The sequence below is a fragment of the Podarcis raffonei genome, chromosome 1 (assembly GCF_027172205.1).
Source record: "Podarcis raffonei isolate rPodRaf1 chromosome 1, rPodRaf1.pri, whole genome shotgun sequence".
Taxonomy (NCBI): Eukaryota; Metazoa; Chordata; class Lepidosauria; order Squamata; family Lacertidae; genus Podarcis; species Podarcis raffonei.
Window position 1 is genome coordinate 14,777,745 of NC_070602.1, and position 26,865 is coordinate 14,804,609.

At 44.3% G+C, this 26,865-nt stretch overlaps 1 protein-coding gene and 1 non-coding gene across 4 annotated transcripts; both read right to left on the reverse strand.

Moving 5' to 3' along the window:
• Window positions 1–9,944: 9,944 nt before the first annotated feature.
• On the reverse strand, window positions 9,945–18,273 carry EIF5 (eukaryotic translation initiation factor 5). Of its 3 annotated transcripts, none has more exons than XM_053367135.1 (12): window positions 18,139–18,273; window positions 17,465–17,682; window positions 15,242–15,521; window positions 15,026–15,107; window positions 14,273–14,445; window positions 13,209–13,320; window positions 12,333–12,475; window positions 12,021–12,176; window positions 11,706–11,867; window positions 11,027–11,191; window positions 10,531–10,668; window positions 9,945–10,337 (listed from the first exon to the last, which is right to left on the reverse strand). In XM_053367135.1, exons 3-12 carry the CDS (start codon window positions 15,311–15,313, stop codon window positions 10,245–10,247), a joined length of 1,296 nt encoding a protein of 431 aa, XP_053223110.1. In that variant the 5' UTR covers window positions 15,314–15,521; window positions 17,465–17,682; window positions 18,139–18,273; the 3' UTR covers window positions 9,945–10,244. The 3 variants fall into 3 exon arrangements, with proteins under 3 accessions (XP_053223110.1, XP_053223032.1, XP_053223188.1); XM_053367057.1 differs by having other exon boundaries at window positions 17,465–17,862; XM_053367213.1 differs by lacking the exons at window positions 17,465–17,682; window positions 18,139–18,273 and adding an exon at window positions 16,486–16,596.
• Window positions 12,996–13,117, reverse strand: LOC128403312 (small nucleolar RNA SNORA28). Its single transcript, XR_008327929.1, has one exon. It is a non-coding gene; the product is annotated as a small nucleolar RNA SNORA28 (small nucleolar RNA).
• Window positions 18,274–26,865: the final 8,592 nt, after the last annotated feature.

A 26,865-nucleotide genomic window follows, 5' to 3' on the forward strand; every position in this document is an offset into this window, starting at 1 on the left:
TGGGAACCAAGCTGTTCGACTTCCAAGGTACGACTGTACACCTATAAAGCCTGTTTAAAACATACAACTGATTACAATAAAACCAGCATAGCACGAGCTATTTCATGAAAAACAGTCAATTCCCAAAAGCCTGTTGTAACAAGAAGGGAGGTCCAGAGTAGGCAGGGCGTGTAGGCTTTTGGGAGTTCCCCTTGTGGAGATTCTAACCATGTTTAAAATAAAAATTAAAAAAATTCAACCAGACATTTAAATCTACAGGGGCAGTTCCAGGTCTGAAGGGGCTCTGAGCAAAAGGTCTTTTCTGGGTCCCCACCTCCAGCAACAAGGAAACTGCTGGTTTGCAAACGGCATAGTGGGAGCATAAAAACCAGGGCACTGGGGTCTGGAGAAAGCGTCTCAGAGAGACTCACCCCTTTCCCAGTGTGCCGTAAATCATCAAAGCCTCTGGCAGATGTCAGACTTGCTTTCCAAGAAGCAGACGATTCACCGTTCTTCCAGAATTATCGACACATAAAAGCAATCACTTCAAACATGACTAACACTTGGCGCCGTTTGGAAGGCCAAGAGCTGAACTTTAAAACAACGAAGGCATCCTCTTTCATTTCCAGTTTTATAGTGCAGAGAAGCAATCTGTTTTAGTTGCCTGTGATGAGCCATACTATAATCTAGATGTTAAATGAGACAAGATGCAGGGAAATCAAGCTTCGGCGCCGAGTCTAGTAACTTATAGACTGGGATACACAGTTTTACAAAGGTGTACACATTTTGGTGGTAATGCCTGCTTTAGCTGCCGATCAAAGACTTTGAAGATTCCAGAAGCTATTCATACCCACCAGACCACACTTGGAATACTGTGTCCAAAGCTGGGCACCACAATTTAAGAAGGATGTTGACAAGCTGGAACGTGTGCAGAGGAGGGCAACCAAGATGGTCAAGGGTCTGGAAACCAAGCCTTATGAAGAGCGGTTGAGGGAACTGGGTATGTTTAACCTGGAAAAGAGGAGATTGAGAGGAGATAGGATAGCCATCTTCAAATATATGAAGGGCTGTGTGGCAATCACACAGGGTCCCCGGACATTTAACAGTCTATTGATCCCTGTGCCACCACTGTGATTGCTTCCCTGCTGCCACCAACCAGTTGTTGTTGTTGTTTAGTCATTTAGTCGTGTCCGACTCTTCGTGACCCCCTGGACCAGAGCACGCCAGGCACTCCTGTCTTCCACTGCCTTCCGCAGTTTGGTCAAACTCATGCTGGTAGCTTCGAGAACACTGTCCAACCATCTCATCCTCTGTCGTCCCCTTCTCCTTGTGCCCTCCATCTTTCCCAACATCAGGGTCTTTTCCAGGGAGTCTTCTCTTCTCATGAGGTGGCCAAAGTATTGGAGCCTCAGCTTCACGATCTGTCCTTCCAGTGAGCACTCAGGGCTGATTTCCTTCAGAATGGATAGGTTTGATCTTTTTCTTCTCAAGAGTTTCCTTCAGCACCATAATTCAAAAGCATCAATTCTTCAGCGATCAGTCTTCTTTATGGTCCAGCTCTCACTTCCATACATCACTACTGGGAAAACCATAGCTTTAACTATATGGACCTTTGTTGGCAAGGTGATTTCTCTGCTTTTAGTTACTCTCTGGTAAAACACTGAGTCCAGTCAGTTGTTAAGGGTGAAAAACAAAAAAAAAGTTTATTTTACAAACATTAACAAGTTTATGGTTTCTCAGATAATATTCCTGTCAGTGTCTTAACTTTAGTTTCTTTACTGGCCTATACCTTCCTAATACCTTCTGACTGATTATCTCAACTGTTTGACTGACTCCTCTTAACAAATTCTCTCCCACCAGACTAGCCCAACCCACAGACTTTTCTTATCTCTCTCTTCTAACTCCAGACTGTCTTCTCAACAACTCTAACTCTCTAAAAAAGCCCCTCTGTGCTTAAACCTTATACACAGTTAACTCTGCCCCCTGGGTTCCCATTGGTTAGTCATTTTACAATTAGTTAACCCTTTCCCTATGAGCCCAGTACGATGTCACACACCTAAGAGGGCAAACGCCACAGGCTGTCACATGGAAGCTGTCACTGGGTGTTTTTTAAAGAATCAGATAATGTGTTGGTTCAAGGAAAAAAAATATAGAAAGGTAAATTCCCTGGATTCAAAGATCCAAGGAGCAAGTAACCTTTGGTAAGAGAACCTTACCAGAGATTTATCATCACAAAATATGCAGCAAAGCAAAGTTTGGAAATCTAGGCTGTTAAACCTTTAAATTATATCATTCCAAAATATTCCTTTCTTTCCCCAGGATAGGAAAAGACCACACATTTAGTAAGTTAAAAATAGTTTCCTTACAAACTCTCTAAAGGTCAGAGACATGTACTTTCCCATACATCAGTCAGAAAGGTTGCACAGGGAGTAAAATTTAGTCTAGTTCCAATGTGGTGAAAGTTCCTAAATTATTGGTATATGAACTCAGGAATGGCCGATGAGAGCCATGTTGAGTTACACAGGTAGACTGTGAACGAAGGCTTGGTTACCTAGTTCCTAGTACCAAGGTGAGCTAAGCCTGACAGGACAGCTTACTCTATGGCATTAACCCCTTAATGCATTAATTAGGCTTAAGCATGTTGGTTATATGAGGCCGGTTGTCCCACAGAATACACAGTTCGTTACAAAAAATAAAGATGGATAAATCTGCAGGCTATTTTTAACTGATTTTTAAACTTACAGATGTACAGTGGTACCTCTGGTTACGAACGGGATCCGTTCTGGAGGCCTGTTCGCAACATGAAAAGAACGCAACCCGCAGTGGCGCGTCTGCGCACGCATGGGTTGCAATTCGCTGCTTCTGATGTCATTTTTGCGCTTCTGTGCATGCGCGAGCGGCAAAACCCGGAAGTAACCCTTTCCGGTACTTCCAGGTCGCCACAGGATGGAACCTGAAAGAACGTAACATGAAGCGGACGTAAGATGAGGTATGACTGTATTAAAGAAAAGCAAACAAAAGGAAAAGAAACTAAGAACCCTGTTTCTATGGCATCCAGCATTGGACTAGAACACAACACCTCGTGCACTAATCTGCCTGCATACTAAGATTGCCAGGAGGCCTTTGTCCATGTCTCTTCTCTAGCAGAAGGACAATGTGCATATATAAAATGGAGGGCCTTGTCTGTGGTGGCACCCCAACTCTGGAATGCCCTCTCAAGGGAGGTTTGCTTGGCTCTGACCCTGCGTTCTTTTCAACACCGGGATAAAATGCCTTCCCATCCCTTGTGCGTTTCATATTGCTGTGTTTTTAGCTGGCTGGATACTTTTTATCCCTCTTAATCTTATTGCAATTTTTTCATTTTAAATTTCTTAGCGCGTTGCCCTGGAATCCATTCTTTTGGATGAAAGGTGGCTTGGAATTATTTTTATGTATGTGTAGGAAAGAGAGGGAAAGCAGGGTGAGTACAGAGAAAAGTGCAGTTTGAAACTGCAGTTCAAACAATGAATTAAACAATTGTTTAAAAGCAAGCAGTAGACTAGAGCGTGAGCCTTAAAACCCATCTCCCCAGCCCAAATTTGCTTCCAATGCATCTTCCAAACTCAAATAAAAGTCTCTTGCCATACGCACGCCCCCTAGTGCCTTCTTGGCTTATAGCAGTTTATTATGGAAAGTAGTCAAAGGAAACAAACCAATTATTATTATTTCTCAACAATATTTATTAGGACTTTTCTTCTTAATGAAATGTTTACCAACTCATCCTTCTCTGTCTTCTGCTGGCTTTTGTATTGCTAATTTCTCATTGTCCTCCTTGTATACCTTTAAGAAGGCCTCTTTTTTTAGCCATAATTCACCACAACTCAGTTCCAGCATCTCTCAGGTGGGTGCCATTGTCGTTATAAGAGAACAGGGGAGTTCCAGTACCTCTTTTTCTAGAAAAATAGCTCTGCCTTTAAAAGATAGTCACCAGGTGCAACTATTTCCCCCTGTAGCTCAGGCGTGATCATTCTGTCTTTCCAGCGTCCTCGTAGTGGAGCTTACAAGCAGTGATGTACAAAGTAAAAATTCTCCATCCTGTCAGCTTATATTTCTAACACCTTTGGCGTGATTCATCTGCGGGAAGGAAATCTGGGCTGGCATTTTCTCCAGGTTTTTAAATTCTGGCAGCTGGTGGTCAAAGCAGGATACGGAAATCATTTTCAGCCTGAAGGTTGCTCGCTAGTGGGGGCAACTTCTGGGAGCTGCAGGCCAGAGTTGGAAGGGGCAGCAGCAAAGGGGGGAGGGCCAAAGGATGAAAGGGGGAAGAGCAATGGCTGTGACCTTTTGACAGTGGTCTATAAGTGAGCAAAGAGGGACGCGGGTGGCGCTGTGGGTTAAACCACAGAGCCTAGGGCTTGCTGATCAGAAGGTCGGTGGTTCGAATCCCCACAATGGGGTGAGCTCCCATTGTTAAGTCCCTAGCCAACCTAACAGTTCAAAAGCAAGTCAAAGTGCAAGTAGATAATTAGGTACCGCTTCAGCAGGAAGGTAAACGACGTTTTCGTGTGCTGCTCTGGTTCACCAGAAGTGGCTTAGTCATGCTGGCCACATGACCCGGAAGCTGTATGCCGGCTCCCTCGGCCAATAAAGTGAGATGAGCGCTGCAACCCCAGAGTCGGCCACGACTGGACCTAATGGTCAGGGGTCCCTTTACCTTTACTATAATTGAGCAAAGCAAAAACTAGAGATTTTTGTGCAAATGCACCACACACGTATCTCACCATCCCAACAGGCAAAAGACATGATCACAGTTCAATAATCCTAAATCCATTTCCCTAGGAGTAAGCACTTTTGGACTCATAGAAGCATTGAATTGTAACAGTGGAAAGGGACCCCGAGGGTCATCTAGTCCAACCCGAATCTCAGCTAAAGCATCAATGACAGATGGCCACCCAACCTCTGTTTAAAAACCTCCAATGAAGGAGAGTCCACCACTTCTCGTGGGAGTCTGTTCCATTACTGAACAGCTCCTACTATCAGAAAGCTTTTCTGAAGGTTTAGTGGGAGTCTCCTTTCTTGTAACTTGAAGCCATTGCCTCGAGTTCAGAGCAGCAGAAAAAAGTTTGCTGCATCTCTCATGTGACCACCTTTTAGATATTTGAAGATAGCTATCATATTCATAGGGATGTGGGTGGTGCTGTGTTCTAAACCACAGAGCCTAGGACTTGCCGATCAGAAGGTCGGCAGTTCGAATCCCTGCGACGGGGTGAGCTCCTGTTATTCAGTCCCAGCTCCTGCCCACCTAGCAGTTCGAAAGCACGTCAAAGTGCAAGTAGATAAATGGGTACCGCTCCGGCGGGAAGGTAAACGGCATTTCCGTGCGCTGCTCTGGTTCGCCAAGTGGTCATGCTGGCCACTTGACCCGGAAGCTGTACGCTGGCTCCCTCGGCCAATAAAGCGAGATGAGTGCTGCCACCCCAGAGTCGGCCACGAGTGGACCTAATGGTCAGGGGTCCCTTTACCTTTATCATATTCATCTCTCTTCTCAATCTCCTCTTCTCCAGGCTATAAAGAAGCTCCCTCATAAGGCTTGGTTTCCAGAGCCTTGGCCAACTTGGTTGCCCTCCTTTGCACATGTTCCAGCTCAGGGGTAGGCAACCTAAAGCCCTGGGGCAGGATCCGGCCCAATCGCCTTCTAAATCTGGCCCACAGACGGTCCTGGAATCAGCGTGTTTTTACATGAGTAGAATATGTCCTTTTATTTAAAATGCATCTCTGGATTATTTGTGGGGCCTGCCTGGTGTTTTTACATGAGTAGAATGTGTGCTTTTATTTAAAATGCATCTCTGGGTTATTTGTGGGGCATGAAAAAGGTTGCTGACCCCTGTTCTAGCTTGTCAATATCCTTCTTAAATTGTGGCGCCCAGAACTGGACACAGTGCTCCAGGTTTGGTCTAACCAACTCAGAATAGAGCAGTACTATGATATCCCTTGATTGGACACTTACTTCTGAATAGACATGTATTCCATCGACACTCAAATCAATATTATGCACTTTGATTGATCACAAACTCTATTTGCATTGCATTTCCATCTTTGCTGAATAGCAGGCAGCATGATTTTTTATTATTTCCACGTCCCACCTTGCCTCTAAGAAGCTCAAGCTGGCACATCTTGTGTCTCTCTCTACCCACACCCTGTGAATTTCATCATCACAACAACCCTGTGAGGTAGATTAGATTGAAATAGAGTGATTAGCCAAAAGCCAGCAGTTAACTTCATGTCTTAGGAACTGAACATGAATCCTCCTGGTCTTCTTAGACTAGTCTGACTTCGTCAGACTACTCTGCTTCGTCTTCTCCAACTTCAATCTCTCCTGGTGTTTTGGAGTGAGAGTTGCAATCCAAAACATGGGAGAGCATCAGTTTGGGGGTGGCTGCTTTACCCACTGGACAACACAGTCTCTCTCCATACCACTGTTCACTGTGGTCAGTAAGATCCCTATTCCAGCCTCTCTGGAGCTCAGTTCGTTTTATAAATCCAGTTCTAATTAGTGCTTCAGGCAGACCTGTCTAAATAATTCTGTGCAGCATATTTAAATATAGATGTGTTACCTGCTTAGCTGGGGGGGAAAAATCAGGAGAGAGATCTGCTCAGCCGGATTTCCCCCCTTCCAGGTCTCTTTGAAGCTTCAGTCACTTATAGGATCTGAAGCTGTTCTGCTGCCTGAACATTCTATCTTGCAGCCGAAGTGAACTTCAAAAAGCTGTAAGAGGGTCTTGAAATGTGTATCTGTGTCAGGTAGAAGTTTCCTGTCTTCTTTCAGGATGCAAAAGTAGCAGCTTAGTTTGACAGTTTCTCTGGAGTGGCCATGTATGCAGCTTAATGGGGGACAGTCCTCTGTTTGAAGGACCCTCAAAAGGGAGAGAAAATGGGTCTTTAAGTTCCCCATCAACCTGTCTGACAGGTTATAGCGAGTAATTGGGAAGATGCAGAAGAGCTAGGTGTGAACCAATGGAGGGAAAAATAAAAAATATTATAATCTTAGACTATCTAACTGTGAAGATACATAAAATGGAAGGGTTTAAGGTCAGTGAGGAGGAGGAGGATTGGTTTGAGAAGATATTGAATTATTTGGGCAGGTTTGAACAATTTGGGGCAATTAAAATGTTAAAAGTTAAATAAACATTGTGGAGGTGGGAGTGTTAATGTATATAGAACTGTACATATAGTTGATTTGAATAAATATGTTATCATTGATTATGTATACCCAATGTATCAGCCGTCTGGGGGGGTTTCACTGTTTGTTTTGGGTGTTGGTAAAAAAAAGAAATTAAAAAGTTCTCCGTCAACAGTGAGCATATGGAGAGCAAATTGAGCAGGTACACAGCTCACCTGGCCACAGCTTTTGTTGCTATGGCAGGCATGTCCAAAGTCCGTTTTGGGGGCCTAATCCGGTCAGCTGATCAGTTTAATCTGGCCCCTGTGGCAGTTTATTTCCTGGGGTAAAATCCCCCAAAAGCTCAACAACTTCAATCCTAAAAGAAGGTCAACAATTTTGGTTGGCCCTCATGCACGTTCACTTCATCAAATCTGGCCCTCCTGTGCTATGGTAGTTTGGGCACTCCTGTGCTATGGTAAGCATTGTAGTGCTATTTTTAACCCCCCCCCCCAATAATCTGCATGTATCCATATTAATAGGCACATGCACATTTCATGAAGATCTTTTCCCCCCTTTTTAGCAAAAGGGGTGGCGCTGTGGGTAAAAGCCTCAGCGCCTAGGACTTGCCGATTGCATGGTCGGCGGTTCGAATCCCCGCAACGGGGTGAGCTCCCGTCGTTCGGTCCCAGCTCCTGCCCACCTAGCAGTTCGAAAGCACAATTAAGTGCAAGTAGATATAGGTACCGCTTTCTAGCGGGAAGGTAAACGGCGTTCCGTGTGCTGCTCTGGTGCCGGTTCGCCGGAGCAGCTTCGTCACGCTGGCCACGTGACCCGGAAGTGTCTGCGGACAGCGCTGGCTCCCGGCCTTTAGAGTGAGATGAGCGCACAACCCTAGAGTCTGTCAAGACTGGCCCGTACGGGCAGGGGTACCTTTACCTTTACCTTAGTTGTCTGTTTTATTGATGTTGATGAAATTTTGTATGGCTGAGCTAGTCAATATCCCAAAAACTGGGAAAAACACCAAGGATCAACAAAGTAGTGGGAACCTTGGGAGGAAGTGATCATGTCATGCATTTTCATTATACACAGGCGAGGGAAGGCAGAGTATAGTCAAACATGCACTCAGGACTTTTAGGCTGCTTTCAAAAAGCTTAAGAAACTACTGGGCAAGATTCCATGGTAAATACTCAGAAGGGAGTTAGTTTCTTAAAGGTGAAATACTGAATGCACAAATGCAGACAATTCCAGTAAAAAAAGTGGGAGGCATCTAAAGAAACTGGTGTGGTTCCATCAGCAGCTTACAAATGAGCTGAGATTTAAAGGCATTATAAGAAATGGAAGAATTGAGAGATCACAAAGGGTATACACGAGTAGCCAAGTTTCGGAGGTTAGAATGAGCTCAGGCTTGTAAGAGGCTAAAAATAATTTTTAAAAATTTGTTTCTAAACATCAGGAAGAACTTTCTGATGGCAAGAGCTCATACTCCCTTAAGAGATGGTGGACTCTCCTTCCTTGGAGATTTTTAAGCAGGTTGGCTGGCCATTTGTCATGGATGCTTTAGTTGAGATTCCTGCATTGCAGAAGGTTGGACTAGATGACCCTCAGGTACCTTCCAGCTGGACAATTCTACGATTGCTCTTTGGCCAATTTGTTAAATGAAGTGTTTCCTCAAAACTTTTGAGCAAATATATAAAATTGCAAGAACATTTAGTAAAGGAGTTGCTGGATCTCCAAATGTTTTTTAACAGTGCAATGCTAAATAAATCTATTGATACTAGTTTAAGTAGTTTACTAAGACATAGTCTGATGTATGTGAACCTGATACTTTTAGTACATAAAATGTGTTCCTTAGTGGACAGTGTAGTGACCTATTTGGGTTTAAAGCAGCACCTGTACAACAATAGTTGGGTATGAAGGGAACAGGAGGAAGTAAAGACAAACTTCTTTCTGACTGAATACTATCATCCATCCCACAAATGGAGACAACCAAAACTTCAAGATAGTGTTGTTTTATGGACATGTGCAGACTTGTTTCAAGAACAAGGAATTTCCCCAGAACCCAGTTTTAATCCTGCATGTTTGGAAGAGGTCTGGCACTCAAGTTTGCACTCCCCGAGAGGGCAAAATACTATCCTTAGGAGTGTAGCAGCTGCAAAGTAGTTTATGCTTTCCATTTGTTTTTTTCAAGAAACCAGTGTTCTTCTCATTTAAAAAAGTACCCTTGATTACGTTGTTTTGGTAACATAGAATGAGTCCTTATTCAGTTAACATTTCAATGTTTGGGGGGAAAATAATTTCAAAAAGGGACCTATTCCCATTCTTAAAGAAAAAGGGAACAGTAGTAGGCCTAATTTAGAGTTTGCTTAATCTGAGAAATCAATAGCTACTTACAGGCTACATGACAGACATTTCAAGTGACATCTCTTGGACCAAAACTTAAGACTATTTATTTTCTACATGTCAATTGTGATCCTTTCCACTGATCCTTTTTATCTTCAATCAGTTTTCACATAATGTTCCAAGAGTTTGGAAGTATTCATTTTGAATGGGCCCAATAACTGAAATTAGGATGACACGAGAGGAAGGCTGTTCAAGTGTCAGGATGGTGGTGAAAATTTTGTTCCACCCACAACAGTAGTTCTCCTCTTCCACAGCATGTTTGGCAGCAAATGTAAGTAAAGAGTTGTATAGGCAGACCAGACACCTCATCCAATGATACAACAAGCAAGATGAAGCCCACCCCACAGAGTCCCATTCTAGATGTGTTTCTTTGCCACATTAACTGAATGTTGTCCATGAATAACTACCAGGAATGTGTCATAACTGAAGATTCCAAAACCAAATCCTTTATTTTTCACAACTGTATAAATGTGCTCCAAGTATTTATGTCCAAGACAAAGTTTAAAAGAAACATGCTGTACAGCAAACTTTGATCAGTTTGCTGGTGTATTAACTCCTCTCATCTGTTAAACTTAGTTACAATACCAGTCATGGTAAGATACATTTTGAGTTCAAGAAGTGTAGCACGATGTTTAGCTATTACAGCTTGTGCACACATGTTGCACTTCCGGTAAGAGATGCAGAGAGATATGCACTGTAACACTGGAAACTAGATTGATTCACTTTAAATAGCATCAATATCAATGTCCTCTTCCTTGTTGTTTGCAGGCTTCACAGTTTCAACCTTAGGTACACTGGCCGTCTTGGAGTACACCACCTGCACAAAGAGGTAGGTTTCATTAGTGCAATGAAGTCAACAAGCTTGAGGTATTCTAAATGTAGATGGCTACTACAGTAAATATGCCTGCATGGGAGTACAAAATCCTATTTCAAATCAAAGACTTAGTTGCCGTTAGGTTATTGCTACATATATTTTTAAAGATAGATTTAACCAACTTTTCAACACATACTTCAATATTTTCATCTTCATCCTCTTCCTCCTCATTGCCAGATGACTCCTCTTCAGCTTCTTTCAGCCATTTAATGAAGGGTTCTGCTTTGACACGAATTTCTTTGGCAAGCTCTTTAGAGACATATTTCTTCGAGGCCTACAAGAGAAGACTGATGTCAATTCTATGCACTGCACTGTTTCCTTACCTCAACATTTAATGAACAACTTGGAACTTAATATAATTTCACAGGCATGAGAAATCAATGTTTGAATTTTTAACCCCAAACTTTTTAAGGGAGGATCCTATGTACCGATGTACAAGTTGTCTCATCCCCCTTCCCAGGCTACCATCTCCTTCCCTCCCTCTGTACTCTTGGATATTAAGTTCTATCAAAGAGCAAAATCCTGCAGCACAATCACACAATTCATAAATGGCATCACTGCCATTCAAACAGGTGTATATTTACAAGTTTGATTATTTGTGAGATTTATCTTGCTATGTAATTAATACAGACCTTTTCCGCCCAGCTCAGAATGACCTCCTCTTCCAGAAGATCTGCATCATACATTTCCTTCAGGATGTGTGGAATTTTAGAAATCAGCTGAGACTGATGCATGGCTACCACACACTCCAGGCCATGAAGAAGGTATCTTTGAGCCTTCTTGTTGTTGTGGCAGAACTGTGAAATGAATTGGGATGATTAGGGAACAGAAATCCATTTGCATACACGAGCCTTATTAGCCACTTCCCAGACTGCAATAGGCAACTCAGGGTTTACCCAAACCAGTGAGCAAGCTGTCGCAAGAGAACACTTGAATTTTACTTTGGGGCTGCAGGATGCTTTGCCTTCTCCGCATCCAGAGATGAAACTCAGTGGGCTGCCTGCAGAGGCATGGAATACTCAATCCAATTTGAACCACCCACAGTATTTCCATACCAGACACACAGGCCATCGCCCTATCACCCAGCATAGAAACCAAGAGACGGCTGATGACGGAAGGAGTGTGTAACTAACTTTCTGGAGTTAATTTACCAGAGCAGTGTAAACAAATGCAGGAAAAGCATTGCAAATAAATCAATTGTTGAAACAGAATACAACTTGCAGCTTGATTGTATGTCACTCTAATTTTGAGTTCTAAATGCTGTCGCTTCACCATGTTTTGGGCGTATGATAAATCACTGGTAGAACTTACACGCAAGAAATGTCGCCTGTACTTCTTTATCTGCTCTCTGATCTTTTCATCAAAGAGGACTTCAGTCAATACCAGGGGTCCCATAGCTTTGACATCCAGTCTTTCTGCTTCTGCCACTATATCTTTATCAGATGTTTCTATGACACCTTCTTCCTTCTTTTTCTGAAAATATAAAAAACATGCTACTATACTTGCAACCATGCTGGCTATACCTAAATTCCTTAATAGTTAGTTCACTTAATGAATGAGCCAGCTACTCTAGTTAAAAGGTTATGTCATTTCAGCACAACAGGAGACACTAATATCCTTTTTTACCTTAACAAAGTCAAATAGTATATTAACTCTTTCTTCAATAGTCCTTTCTAGGTCATCAGTCAGGGTGAGAACTTTTGCATGATCGCTGATTTCATCCATTCTGCGTCTCTGGGCTTCTTCGGTTGTGTCTTCACCCCAGTCGTCATCATCATCATCCTGAAAAGTAAAAGTGGTTAATGTAACAAGTGAGAACATAAATGTAACACAAAGAACCACTTTGACACACACCTCTCATATATAGGTAAGCAATGACCTGGAATACATTCTGATCAAGACATTTCTCTCTCATTCAATTTGACCATGTGTACTTACCACATGTGGAGGACTAAGCTCTTCTGGTGCTGCTGACTGTGGGGATGGTGTCTCAGTATTAGACACAGAACCATTCTCTTTATCCTTGCCTTTTCTATTCTTCTTTTCTTTCTCTTTCTTGCCTGTACCAGTCTCACTGCTCTCTGCAAACATTAACAAGTCTTCATTCAATATGTGCTTTCAAACAGTTTCATCTGATGTTTCAGTTTCAGTCACAGCTGTCCCAACACCTCTAAATATAGCTTATGAAATTTTACTTCACTGTTTTCAGGTGAGCATAATCTTAGTTTCATCTGAACCAGGGGCTGGCAAGACTGCTTAATATGTCTTTTGGGGCGATAGCTTTTTCTCAAGCCAACACTGTGAGGTTGCCTTTTAGAAAAGACACATGGAAAACACCTGACTCCGAGTCAGACACCAAAAGAAATACCAAAACCAATCACCTCTAAGTGAACATTCAGAGTGCTACTAATTGCGTGTGTTACAGAACTAAACTTTTCTAGATCCAGCATAACCCAAAGTGTTGACAATAGTTGACCAGCTACTTGCAGTTACAGAAAAAGTACTCTGTGTGACAATATAGAAAACTAGAAGGCAGTGCTCTCATCTCATGTAGACCAGGATGTACAGAATTTGCTCATGGAGAATAACAGCAATGGCTAGGATGTTAAGAGTCTATATAACAGATGGCCTCACCTACAGAGGCCACTGGAATAGGTCAGACTATGCTTACTATAGCAAGCTTAAATTGAAGCAGACAAGTTATCTGCCACAGAGTGTTGCTTGCATAAAATAGTTTCAAAGAATGGTACCCTGCCAGCCTAATTTATGATCTGTCCTTTGGTGCACCAAAACCAGAGGAATTTATTCACTTACCAGGTGGGTTTTTGAGGATGAATGTGCAGAGTTTATGGTTTGTGTCAAGCATGCCTCGATAGCCACAGGCTTTGCAAGAGTTACCAATGGTTTGTTTCTTAGGATTGACATGCTGTCAAAAAAAAGTAGTAGTTTTAATGCCTGCCATCTTCCCAATTACCTTGGCACTAAATGCAAAGTAAGAATTTTTCACTGCTACTCTAAAAGCCTGGAGGGGAAGGAAAACTCAATGTTCAAAGGTCTTATTACCTTGCAAAAGAGCCCCTTCCCCCTCTTGTGTGGTAACCACAGCAAGGTCTTGAGGTTCAGGAAACAGGAAGTTTCCGAGACCTTCTTGAAACGGTGACACACCAAAAAAAAACTCCTTTGCACAGTAGTCAATGGAGAGATACAGTTTTGGGAGTGCTGGTACTCCCCTGCCCCCCCAAGAAGGAGGCATCTCAGCAGAACTTCAAGTTGGGGAAGGCAATGCAGTTTTAGATTCAGTTCAAGGTGCTGCATTTCACTTTTCAAGCACCCAATGGTCCAGGACAAGACATGAATGAGGCACGCAAACACGCCCCCCAAACCCCTACTCCAATTGGACTGGCCCTTTGTACAGCAAGCTAAAACCAATTGTTCTATGCAAAGGAATTCAGTTAACTTATAATTTGCTATGTTTGTGTGATTTCTATTCTTAAGGAGGAGAAATCTGACAAAATTTAACTAGCATACTCTATTCAAAAGGCCCAGTGAGTTCAACAAGACTTCTATATATGCAACCATAGGACTGCAATGTCATGTATTCAATGACTTCACATTACTGTGTCCCCTGGTACAAATGCTGAAGCATAAGCTATGCAAGGAAACCTCCAGTTAAAGTGAAAGCTCAGCTGTATATTTACTTCATTTCTTAATTAAATAACTTATGGCACTGCAGATAGGATTTACAGGCAGCCTCCTATCCTGGCACTGACTAGACAAATGTGTGGCACTCCAGCATTAGCCACTTTCAGACAATGCACTGCAAATTATATTGTCAGTCTTTAAAAGACACCTGTGAACATTCTGAAAGTAGTACCTACCAGATCAGTTTCGGGATTCTCACACTCAGGACAGAGAACAAATTTTTTAATGAACCCATCCAACATGTCTTGTAGCTTATTCGCCTCATGAGATCCATTGACAATGTAACGGTCATTCTTAACATCAAACTGGGTCTGCGCTCCCAGCTCACAACCAAAAAATTTGGTGGGATCTAATAAAAGAAAAAAGTCATTAAGGCTCTGCAATTGCTTTTCTCGCATCCCAATTTATGTTTAAAACATTAGCAGGCTCTTGATACAGTAATAACACTAAAAAAAGAAGTTGGAACTCTTTTTTAACCACAGCATGTTTCAGTATCAATCTGAAGAGCAGTGTCAAAATTCCCTGCCCACAACAGCATCATTTAGGAGAGCTGCTTATAACCAGATCAGTACTGCTATTTGTTAAATATAAGGCAGTACAAAACTTAACATTGTGTCATCTTAAAAGTACTGTTTGTCGTGTCAAGCTACATTGTTTCCTTACAGTTTCCTTCTCGCCTTAGGGGCTTCTATTCACTTCATGAGACAAAAAGACAAGGTTGTGTATGTTGGCTGATACAGAAGCAGCTGCATGACGATTGCTAGTACACTTGGAATGTTCAAATTTGATACAGGAGCAATCTGAGCAAGGCCTGATTTTTCTGTGCGAGTCAAATTTGTGTAGTGTTAGAACAAAGGACATATGCAAGTTTTTAGCATCTTGTACGAAAAGAAAGGATGGCAGAGTAAAATGTCTATGCACCAACTTACACGTAGGAGGCCGATTAAGCGCCTTTGCAACGTCAACCATGTTGACTATAACTGTCTTTATCCCATTTCCTTTGCCCTCAACCTAGGAAGAGAAGATTTGTTAAACATACTTATTCAACCCAGTTCAATTCAAGCAGTAATTCTTTTGTTTCAGGAGTTTTAAACGAGGTGGAATTCAAGCTAGGCCTTAAGAAATTTAAATATTGCAGCAATTACCTTGGCAATCAGACGGGGCATTTTGTAGCGATAGAACTGATCTGAAACACTGCGGTTGACATTGACAGACATTTTGGCTTATTAGTAGCTTTATCAATAAGATGGAGAGATCTTTGATTGCAACTTTTTGGTATCTTCTGTCTGGAGAAGACGTGATGACATAAACGACTGCAAGAGTTCTCGGTCTCTGACATGAAAAATTTTTCGCCACCGAGGCTGTGAGGTTCTTGCTTGTATGCTATATTTCCCCAATACAGGTACCAATGGCTGCGCAACAGCTCTGCAAATTAAGAAAGCAAGATTTAGTTTCTGTAGCACTGTGGATAACATTCATGCAAGACTCAGCCAATGCCAATAGATAGTGCTTGGAAACCATTTTAGGGGCTAGGTCAACTTTAGCAAAATGTCATTTGTTAACTTTTTCCATTTGCCACCCAAGACAGAATTAAAGTATGTGTGAGCAAAGGCTACTTTTTTCTTAAAACACAGCATTGCCAAGTCTAAGTAGTCCACTGAACCTTTTGTATCTTTAAACAATCATATGCGAGGAACTTTTTATATTATACACTATATAAATTATACACACACACACACACTATATATATAAAAGTAACACGAGTGAATTATGCCTGCTTGTGTCAAGAACAGTGAACTTGGTATAATTATAAGCCTTTTATGTTGCATGTTGACTCTTACGTTTACTTTGCAACAGTAATAACTTGTCACATTCCATTGGATAGTCACTCTGCACCTATTTAGCAGCTGGATATTTTCATTAAACCTTTACCAGTTAATGTTAATGATGAACCAGCACTTGCTTTCAGTGGGAGTTCATATGAAAGGCACCTCCTACATATTTTAAGTCTCTTGTATCCTCAAGGGTATACTGTGCTAGTAAGCGAATGTTGGAGTGGGGCCATACCTACTTAATCAGCACCACTAAAATTTATCTGAACCACCTCATTACACAAGTCCCTTGCCATAAAGAACAATTGCCTGTGCTTATTTAAGCGAATCAAAGCTGTTTACGCCAAAACAACCAGTAACACAGCAGATACGGTTTCAAGCATGGAACTTTGCTCTCCCACCCTTTCCACCACATGACCTAAACACGTGTCTGCAGCTGCATGAACCCCCCCCTAAAAAGATCCAAAGTAAAAAAAGAAACAAAAATACGGGGGGAGCAAAACCCTTATACTAAATACTTTGGAACCTGGAGGAAAAAGAAAACGTGATGCTTTTACCTGCAGGGGAGAAAAGCCATTCACACGCCACGAGGCCTTCGCGTATAAAGAGCACTTCCGCTCCCTCCCTCCCTTCGGTTTAATAAAAAAACAAAAAACGAAAGCCCAAAAAACCCCACCTCCCCCTCACCCAGGCGTCGGAATGACTCAGAAATGCAGCAATTAAGCACTGAGTCAGCCTTAAATACGAGAGGCGGCAGCGTGCCGCGCAGGCGCTTCTCCTCTTCCCCCCTCCCTCCGATCTCCTCTCCCCCGCCCCGCGTCGCTCTCTGAACCCGGGAAAAAGAGAGGCATCGGGAGAGAAACAGACAGACCGACCGACAGAGAGAAAGGAGCCCTCGCCCTCCTCCACCCTCCCGGCGCTGCGGGTTTAGGAACTGCGCCACAGAGCGCGCACTCTCCCCAACCACCGCGTCTCCCTCGCCGCCCCTCCCTCCGCCCAGCATCACGAGGGAGGGAGGCGCGGAAGACCTGGCAGCCGCCATCTTGTGGAGCAACCCGCGACCGGGGGGAGGGGGGGGAAGAGAGAGAGGAGAACAACCCTGGATAAAAAGCGCAGCGGCGACCACCGTCTTTATTATACACCCCTTCGCCTCATCTTACCGCCCCACTTTCCTACCGCGGAATGAGGGGCGGGGGCCGCGACATCGCTCTCAGACGCCCCCCCTCACGAGAGAACGAGATGAGGGGCTTATTGTTATCACAGCGACGCATTTAAGTGAAAAACCTTACGAAAAGGGGCCCCAGAGGCCTCTGCCCCATGGCCGCCGCCCTCGCTGTCCCCCACCCCCCAGCCAGCTCCTTTCCCCACCTCCGTTTCTTTCCCTCTTGAGGCCCCGCTTCGCCTTTCCACAAAACCACCCCCGACCCGCATTTCCCACCCCCGACCAACCGCCGCGTCCCCTCAGGAGAGGGAGCCCCTTCAAGCCCCCCCCCCACGCCTGTTCAAACGGCGACCGCCGCCTCCCTCGCGACTCACCGTTTTCGTCCAATACAGACATAAACCCAACGCTGCTCGCCCGGGGCTGTGACGAAGGCCGAATCGGTGTTGAGGAGAAACGATGAGCGACGTCGGGGGGTTGAGGGGGGGAAGAGAGAGGTGTAGCCACCGAGCACCCGGACGCTGGAAGGGGGCGGTGTGCTGTTTCTTCTTCTTCGTCTTCCTCTCCTCCTCCTGCTCCCCTTCCTCCTGCAGTCCTTTCAAATTAGACGTATATTACTTAAATATATATCTATATATATATAGATATCCGCTCTCTTCTGTGTCCGGTGGTCGAGGGCGGAGGAGGCCGGCGCCGCAACCGCCAGGAAGAGGGGAGGGGGGGTCCGAGCGTCCTGAGGCGGGCGGGATCAGCGGGAGCGGCCGTGCCGGTTGCTCTGCCGGGAGGGAAATACAGTCAGCTGAGGCAGCATTGTTAGATGGGGTTGGCGGCGGGGGCGCGCGCGCGGGTGGCGCGCGAAGCCGCGGAGGGGGGCGGAGGAACGGCGCGCGCGCACCTCAAGGCTCGGCAAAACCTGCCGTAGAGGCAACCGAGGCGCTTTTTTCTTTCTTTCTTTTTTTTTTAACTGGCAGCTCGCGCGCGATCGTAGGGCAGTGGGGGGGGGAGGAGGAGGAGGGGTAGGGGCAGGCCATAATGGCCGCCGAGCACTTACCTCTAGAATGTTCTCGCTCCGACTGAACAACGCCGTCGCCAAGGCTGAGATCAATCAGCCGCCGGCGAGGACGCGCCCACCCCGCCGCGGTATTGGCTGCGCGCTTTGACTTCGGCCGGTCTCATTGGTTCCGGGCTCCTGTCTGTCATGGCGCTTGGTGACCTCCCCCTCCCCACGTCTCTTCCCTCTCTCTCAACATTCCCCCCCCCCCACGCGCCACCTCCCCGGCCGGCCGCTACGATCGAAGAACTACCAGCGCCCGAAAGGACATCGCGTTTACAAGACGGGGCCAGAGTCTCGCGAGAGTTCAAGCTGAGGGGGAAGAATGAGTCAGTGCCTGGCACATGGGGGAGGGGAGGGAGTGCGGTTTTTGGTCGACTCGCTTCGTAACGTGAAGACGCGATAAGAGGGTCGGGAGTTATGTTAAGGAGCAAGAACGTAAAATGTACCTCTCTAAATCCTTTTAAAGGTCGTGCCGATTCTGTTCTCTTGAATTTTGATACGAAAAGTAACTGCATGTAACTAAAGAGATGGTCTGAACTTGAGATGAGAGAATCATCGAATCAGTTGGAAGGGAGCCCCGGGGTCATCTAGTCCAGCCCCCCTGCAATGCAGGAATCTCAACTACAGCGTCCATGATGGCCATCCAACCTCTGCTTAAAAACCTACTGAGGCATCAGATCAAGATCTGTATTTTAAAATGAGCTTAAAAAATATATTTGCAAATGTTTGTATCTCTCATGCCAGGCAGAAGACCAGCTGGGTTTGGCATATGTTTATCTTCCTGGACAAGGGCCCCCTGATTTATTGCAGGAGACGAGTTCCTCAGGGTTGTAAAAGGAAATTACAGGCTGGGAGCAAAAGGTCACACTGACCATACAAATTACAGAATACAATCAAGCTGCAAAAGCACTCATTGTTTAACAAATAATAATACCATGTGTCTTCCATTAGAGACTTGAGCCAAAGGTTAAAGGGTAAATTGAAGAAGTTGCTTTTAGAAAAAGCAGTTGGCCAGGAAAAGGGGGGTTGCTTTGGAAAGTGTTCTTACTAAGTTTCCTTCTAAAAAGCTATATATGTTAATGTATGAAATATATTGGCTTAAATGTAATTATGCAAAGGATTTAGAAAGTAAGAAATGTTAGATTCTTATGTTAGATTCTTATTTCATAGAATCATATAGTTGGAAGAGACCACAGGGTCCATCGAGCCCAGCCCCCTGCCAAGCAGGAAACACCACCAGAGCACTCCTGACATATGGTTGTCAGGCCTCTGCTTAAAGACCTCCAAAGAAGGAGATCTTTCATTGATGATGCGTGAGAATGTGAACCCAAGATCTCTGACCTCTGTTTAAAATAAAAATTTAAAACCATTAGCCATCTGTTTTGGAGGGCAATAGGGCAAGGAGGGCAAGAGGTGAGCTGGTAATTAAGGTGCCTTGTTGAGGCAAATGTAAGATACAGTGGTGCCTCGCAAGACGAAATTAATTCGTTCCGCAAGTTTTTTCTTCTTGCGAGTTTTTTGTCTTGCGAAGCACGGTTTCCCATAGGAATGCATTGAAAATTAATCAATGCGTTCCTATGGAAACCGCCTTCAGACCAGGTCCGGGGACAGTCTGTCCCCCGACCTCTTCTGAAGGCTGGGGGGGGGGGACAAGGGCTTTTCTTCCCACCGCCAGCTTCTTGCGAAGCAAGCCCATAGGGAAATTCGTTTTGCGAAGCACCTCCAAAACGGAAAACTCTTTCGTCTTGCGAGTTTTTCGTTTTGCGAGGCGTTCGTCTTGCGAGGCACCACTGTATATGACTATTTATTTGCCATTTATAGATAGAAGGAAATATAGCTCTTTGTCTCCCATAAAAGGTAATAGGAAATGGGTGTATCTTTTATGATTGGTTCTAGCAAACAGCCAATAGGAATTTCAACCAGGCTGATTGGACAGAGGCAGCCAAAGGAGGAGCAAGGGGGCTGGGCTGAGGGAATATAAGTGCTGGCCATCAGGGCTGGAAGGGCAGAGCTTTGGTAACCATATACCACTGTGTCTCTCATTTATTTGTCTGACAAATAAATTATTATTTTGATTTCTCTATTGCTGCGTTGAATATTTCATTCCAGCTAAGCGTTAACCACAAGCAGGGTGCTATACTACAAGGAAGGAGAGTCCACCGCCTCCCAAGGGAGACCATTCCACGGCTGAACAGCACTTACCGTCAGAAAGTTATTCCTGAAGTAATAATAATAATAATAATAATAATAAATTTATTTATACCCCGCCCACCTGTCTGGGTTTCTCCAGCCACTCTGGGCGGCTTCCAACAAAACATTAAAATACAATAACCTATTAAACATTAAAAGCTTCCCTAAAGTTTAGTCGGAATCTCCTTTCTTGTAATTTGAAGCTATTGGTTCAAGTCCTACCCTCCAGGAGCAGGAGAATCTTCCATGTGACAGCCCTCCAGATATTTGAAGACGGCCATCATAAATACAACCAGAGCTTATGATAAAGGGCCTCACAGCATTTAACCCATGTACATCACTGAGCACTGCTCAGATTGACCCTTCTGCTGTGGAAAGCCTGAGGACTGTGGTATATATATACACATGACAGGAACATAGACGCAGATCCTCCTATACAAACAAATTCAGCTATCCAAACACGAGGAATTAGTACACAAACCTTGCTATGCACACCACAGATTCAGATTTCCAAAGAGCTGGGCCTGCCTGTAGTACTGTAAACAAATAAGCCACCTTAAACAAGCCTTGCTTTTTGTGTTTTGCTGGTCCTCAGCAGCCGTTTCACTGAAAACCATGGAGAAAGGCGGGAGAGATTAGACAAATCAGAGCATTTTTCCTTCCATGTTTGCTTTCTGCAAGGTTTCAGAAGGTTCCCCTGGTTTTTAACATCATTTTGGGGTAAAAATTCTGTGGTTGGGAGCGCATTAGAAATTTTCTCATAGGAATCGATGGAAATCACCAACCTATTATGCAAACACTTGCTTAACAAACTATTTTATGAGAACACATTATGCTTGGATAGGAGGACCTGCATCCATTGTGTTTTCATGGCACATTTGCCAGTCCTCTTGGCTCGTGGGACCAAACTTGATCAACTCCTTGCACATACCAACGTCTCAGGAGTTCTATTACACACCATGTTGGTACCTACTGAAGGTCTAGAGAGCTGCGCGTGGAAATGTACTATACATACAGGTGAAATGCACTGAGATGAGAAGGTTTTTCAGCTGTAAATACCTTCAAGATGTACTAATGCAAGGGACTAATTTCTGTGTGGTTCCTGTGCCCTTTGCACAGGAATCGCACTTATTATCAGACCAAACTCATATCGCCTGGTTCTGCTTTAGACATACTATAAGGCCATACTCTCACCCATGTGCTGTGAATAGATTACTCCATGTTGTTCAAGGCCGCCCACTAATCAGCAAATTTTCCTAGCTGCAACTGCAGAGTACTCTGCTCTCCTGGAGAAGTGATCTCTGCTGCACCTTGCTCCCTTTCAAAGAAACCGAAACTGGAATGGCTAGAGGACGGGAGATTGCCGAGCAAACACCCCCGTAATCCTGTCTTTAGATTGCTGCAACTCCTCTTTGCCCCTTTTGCTGTATCTCCGCTCTTGAGTTTAATCAGGGTGGCGTCAGATGTCACAGCAGATGTTATTGTGGAGGATGAAGTCATCAACTGCCTCCTGTATTAGAGGCCTCTGAATACCGGTTGCCCCTGCCCCTGGCCACTGCTGGCACTGACCTCTGGGATGTTGACTATGAGGGAATTCAGCTCTCGAATGATACAGGGTTCCCCATATATCTGCTCTAAATTGTAATTTGCTTGTCCTCTGTTCACCATCCCATTGTTTTCTCCTTCAACTTTCTCCTCAGTAACTTATTGAATCAGAGAGACCTTTGGCACGGTGTTCTTTGCCTGCTACTTCGCCTGCCAACGTGAAGCCCATAGTTACTTTCCTGGGTTCCCCATGGCCTTGAGCCCTTCCTACTTATAAAATGGCGACTGATAATGCGACGAGAAGTCTTTGGGTAACACAAGTCTTAATGGTTCTTATTTGCTCCCCGTCCAATCAAAAACATGTTTTTGTGGTAAAACTGGAATCCAGCCTTTTTTGCTGGCTGAGGTGGGCCCAAGGTCAGCTACCTGAAATTTGTCCAGAGTATGAGTTGAACTCTTTGGGTATATTATGCAAAATGCATAAATTACTACACAGCCATTTTACCTGTTCCTTTTGCATGGTCACCCTAAATAAATACGGCAGAAGATCCCTGGAGAGCTGCTACCAGCTGGTGGAGACAAGATGGAGCTAGATGGACCGTTGGTCTGTGTCAATATAAGGGAACTTCCTGTGACCGTATGACTTTCTGGTTTGTATTTTAGATTGAGTTGGTGGTTCAGGAGGTGTAAATGGAGGTGGTCCTACAGTAAGGCAAGGTCCTGGGCAAATGCCTCTGGGGGATCCGGAATAGTGTGCTTCTTGGGCTAGGGAAATTCCCTGTGGACTGTTCCCACTTGTGAACCAGGGAGAAGTGTGCGCATGCCTGCACATGTGCATTTGGGTTTTCTGCTCCAGACCCCAAAGTGCCATGGGTCAGCCTTAACTGTAAAATGGTCCATAAACCAAAATTTGGGCCTTCTTGGTCTAAGGGAGGCCCTTGTTGCCTCTTAAAATCAGGTCATTAAAGTTCCTATTGAGGGGGAAAGTCTCACCTGTAGGTTTTTGCTGGTCTGCCTCTTTTTACTTTGAAAGAAAAGCAACAACCCATGAGGCATAGGTTTAAGAAGATTGAAAGGCTTTTCTGCTGTGTTCTTGAAGGCAAGTAGAAAACCAGGTTATGAACATTGCTGTCTGTGGCAGTGCACTGACTATGAAATAGGACTCCCTGATGGGGAAAAAACAACTTGAAGAAGCCTTTGCCACGGCTAAAGAATGCATATGTGTTTTCTCTCTCAGTGCAGCTTACAGGCAAGAGACCCTCCTTCGCCATGGCTGCTGCCCTAGATACACAACTCTTTTCAGCCCAGTGCTTGAGGCAGCAGATCGCCAGCCTATCAAATAAAGTGTGTGTGTGTGTGAGAGAGAGAGAGAGAGAGAGAGAATTATCCTAAGGGAGCTCTGAAATGCACCCTTGAAATGCGTGATGAGATCCTACATGACATAGGTAGAGACTGATATGCGATCACTTATATCAAGCTCCCGAACAATTCCTCCTAAAAATAAGCAAAGACCTGGGCAATATCGCAAGCCAAAACTCCCATTCATCCAGGAAAGTGCATCAGGGAACCTCTCTGCTAAGGGAAGTTGCTATACAGGCCGCGTGCCATTTGCCGAATGTCTCCCTCGGTTTCGTAAGGCAACATTTCTGGTTAATCAATTACAGCCGCGAAAAAATGCAGTCCTGCCAGTGTCCGCTTCATTGTATGCAACGCTGGGGGCGGGGCGGGGGGGGAAAGCTACCCTACATTTGCCTCTGCTTGACGCAATGAGCAAGCATTTCAAAACAGGATTTAGCTGTGCTGGAACATACAGCCAGCCTTCATTCTTCCACAGCATAATAAATGGGTATTAACTTAAAAGAGGCCTTTGGAAAGCTTGCCCCTGCTGAATACTGCAGGCGCTGAGTCAGTGAACTTTGCAAAGCCTCACCCCTGACCCCGGGACATGCATGCAAAGCAGACAATTACACAAGTAATTCTGGTTGTAGGATACTAGCAGTGCCGGCTCCAGGTGTTTTTTTTTTGGGGGGGGCGGAATCCCTCCCAGCTGTTAGTGCCTCAAAGAGTGGAGGAGAAATTGAATACAGTAACTCATTTAAAGCCAAATCTATCATATGTGTGCTTTCTCAGGCAGTAGACAAACCAAAACATTGCTATTTTTCGGAATTCACGCGAGATTTGCAATGCAGTTTTGCAACCCTGCTATGTTTACGAAAAATGCACATGTTAGGGAAAGTGTGCATGAAAACGAAGAAATTAGTGAAAATAATATACAAAAATGCACCATATTGCAAAAATTAGTAAAAATGTGTTTGTTAGGAGAACTTTTCATGAGGATTTTTTAAAATAAAAAATTGCCTATTGTTGCCAAATGCGGAGAACTCGATTTAAGATTGGGAAAAGGGCAACTGGAGAGAGCTGAGATTGACAGATCCTTCCATCCACTAGTTGCCAGCTGTTGCTACTCCTCTGCCTCTATCATTACTACCACCTGCTTGCTTGCCAGGCAGAGCCAACGAGCAAGCAGGCAATGGCCGTGACTTCTTCCTTCTCACCGTGGCAGTTGTTCAGTTCCCCATCTCCTCTGGGCCAGAGTGAGAGGCAGATGAGCAACCAGGCTGCAGCAGTGAAGACGGCGAGCAGGTCCTGATGGCTCTTGTCAGTGGGCACCTTGCTGGGATGGGGGTCATCTGGACCCTCGGCCCAGTATACCTGAAGGAGCATCTCTACCCCCATCATTCAGCCCAGACACTGAGATCCAGCACCGTGGGCCTTCTGGCAGTTCCATCACTGTGAGAAGTGAGGTTACAGGGAACCAGACAGAGGGCCTTCTCGGTAGTGGCGCCCGCCCTGTGGAACACCCTCTGATCAGATGTCAAGGAAATAAGCAACTATCCTAGTTTTAAAAGACATCTGAAGTCAGCCCTGTTTAGGGAAGTTTTTAATGTTTAATGCTGTATTGTGTTTTTAATATTTGATTGGGAGGCTCCCAGAGTGGCTAGTGAAATCCAGCCAGATGGACGGAGTATTAATAATAATAATAATAATAATAATAATAATAATAATAATAATAAATAGTTATTATTATACCAACTCTTGATGCCAGTCCCAAATTGATCAAAACCACACTGAAACACACACACAACTGATACAGCTTATTTCCCAAAGCAAATTGCAAATTGTTGCACTCTTTCTTCACTATTTCATTTGATTTCATTAGTGAATCATTTCCTATGGAACACCCCGAAGCCGTTTGAAAGTAAAAACATCTCTAAAAATAATGTCAAATCCAGCACTGATATAGACACAGATCCAATACAGATAGAGTATTTAGTTATTACATTTATACCACACCTTTCCCCCAAGGAGCTCAAGGTAATATGCATGGTTGTATTATTATTATTATTATTATTATTATTATTATTATTATTATTATTATTATTTAAATTTGTATATCACCCTTAATCTGTGGATCTCAGGGCGGTTCACAACATAAAATTACAATATAACGAACACAACAACCACCTGTCTGTCAGGTGCTTGGGAATTACAGCGCAAAGAACTTTGACAGGTGGGTGGGACAACGAACCTGACCGTTGTCTGATGTCATAATGATTCCAAGCGATTGACAGGTGGGTTGTCCCATCCACCTGTCAAAGCTGGCCCGCTGGGCCAAAAATGTTCATCACCTCTGTCTTTCAAGAGTGTCCCTATTTTCATATGTGACATGTCCGAGTATATGGCATTGTGCTAACAATAAAAAACTCACCCCCATCACAGCCTTTTTTTTTCTGCGAGAGATCCCACAGTAGGTTGCAGTGTGTCCAGTGGATTCCTCTGTCGTGGATCTTTGTGGTGTACAGTGGATTTTCTGGATACGAATTAAATTCATTCCGGGGGTCCATCCGCAACCCGAAAAGTCCGTAGGCAGAGGTGCCGCTTCTGTGCAAGCATGATGCGATTGAGTGCTTCTGCGCATGTGCGCAGAGTGAAACCCTTCCGGGTTTGCCACATTCATAACCCAAAAGTTACGTATCCAGAGTGGTAAGTAACTAGAGGGTCCACTGTATAAGTCATCTCTGCCCACACACTCCACAGATCATATTACAGTGGTACCTCGGGTTAAGTACTTAATTCGTAAAATGCGGTCTTGACTTTGCTACCACTCAGTGGATTTGTAACTGGCTGATTGACCGAACCCAAAGGGTGCTCATCAATGGTTCCTCTTCATCCTGGATAAGAGTGACTAGTGGGGTGCCACAGGGTTCTGTCTTGGGCCCGGTCTTATTCAACATCTTTATCAACGACTTGGATGATGGACTCAAGGGCATCCTGATCAAATTTGCAGATGACACCAAACTGGGAGGGGTGGCTAACACCCCAGAGGACAGGATCACACTTCAAAACGACCTTGACAGATTAGAGAACTGGGCCAAAACAAACAAGAGGAATTTTAACAGGGAGAAATATAAAGTATTGCACTTGGGCAAAAAAAAATGAGAGGCACAAATACAAGATGGGTGACACCTGGCTTGAGAGCAGTACATGTGAAAAGGATCTAGGAGTCTTGGTTGACCACAAACTTGACATGAGCCAACAATGTGACGCGGCAGCTAAAAAAGCCAATGCAATTCTGGGCTGCATCAATAGGAGTATAGCATCTAGATCAAGGGAAGTAATAGTGCCACTGTATTCTGCTCTGGTCAGACCTCACCTGGAGTACTGTGTCCAGTTCTGGGCGCCACAGTTCAAGAAGGACACTGACAAACTGGAACGTGTCCAGAGGAGGGCAACCAAAATGGTCAAAGGCCTGGAAACGATGCCTTATGAGGAACGGCTAAGGGAGCTGGGCATGTTTAGCCTGGAGAAAAGGAGGTTAAGGGGTGATATGATAGCCATATTCAAATATATAAAAGGATGTCACATAGAGGAGGGAGAAAGGTTGTTTTCTGCTGCTCCAGAGAAGCGGACACGGAGCAATGGATCCAA

What these genes read in the sequence shown, in the direction of transcription:
- EIF5 (XM_053367135.1), bottom strand. Translation starts at nt 15,313, where the DNA reads ATGTCTGTCAATGTCAACCGCAGTGTTTCAGATCAGTTCTATCGCTAC. An exon ending in AGCTTAGTCCTCCACATGTG is followed by an intron (nt 12,177 to 12,332) that starts GTAAGTACACAT and finishes TTTACTTTTCAG; the next exon opens with GATGATGATGATGACGACTG. An exon ending in TTCTGAGCTGGGCGGAAAAG is followed by an intron (nt 10,669 to 11,026) that starts GTCTGTATTAAT and finishes CTTCTCTTGTAG; the next exon opens with GCCTCGAAGAAATATGTCTC.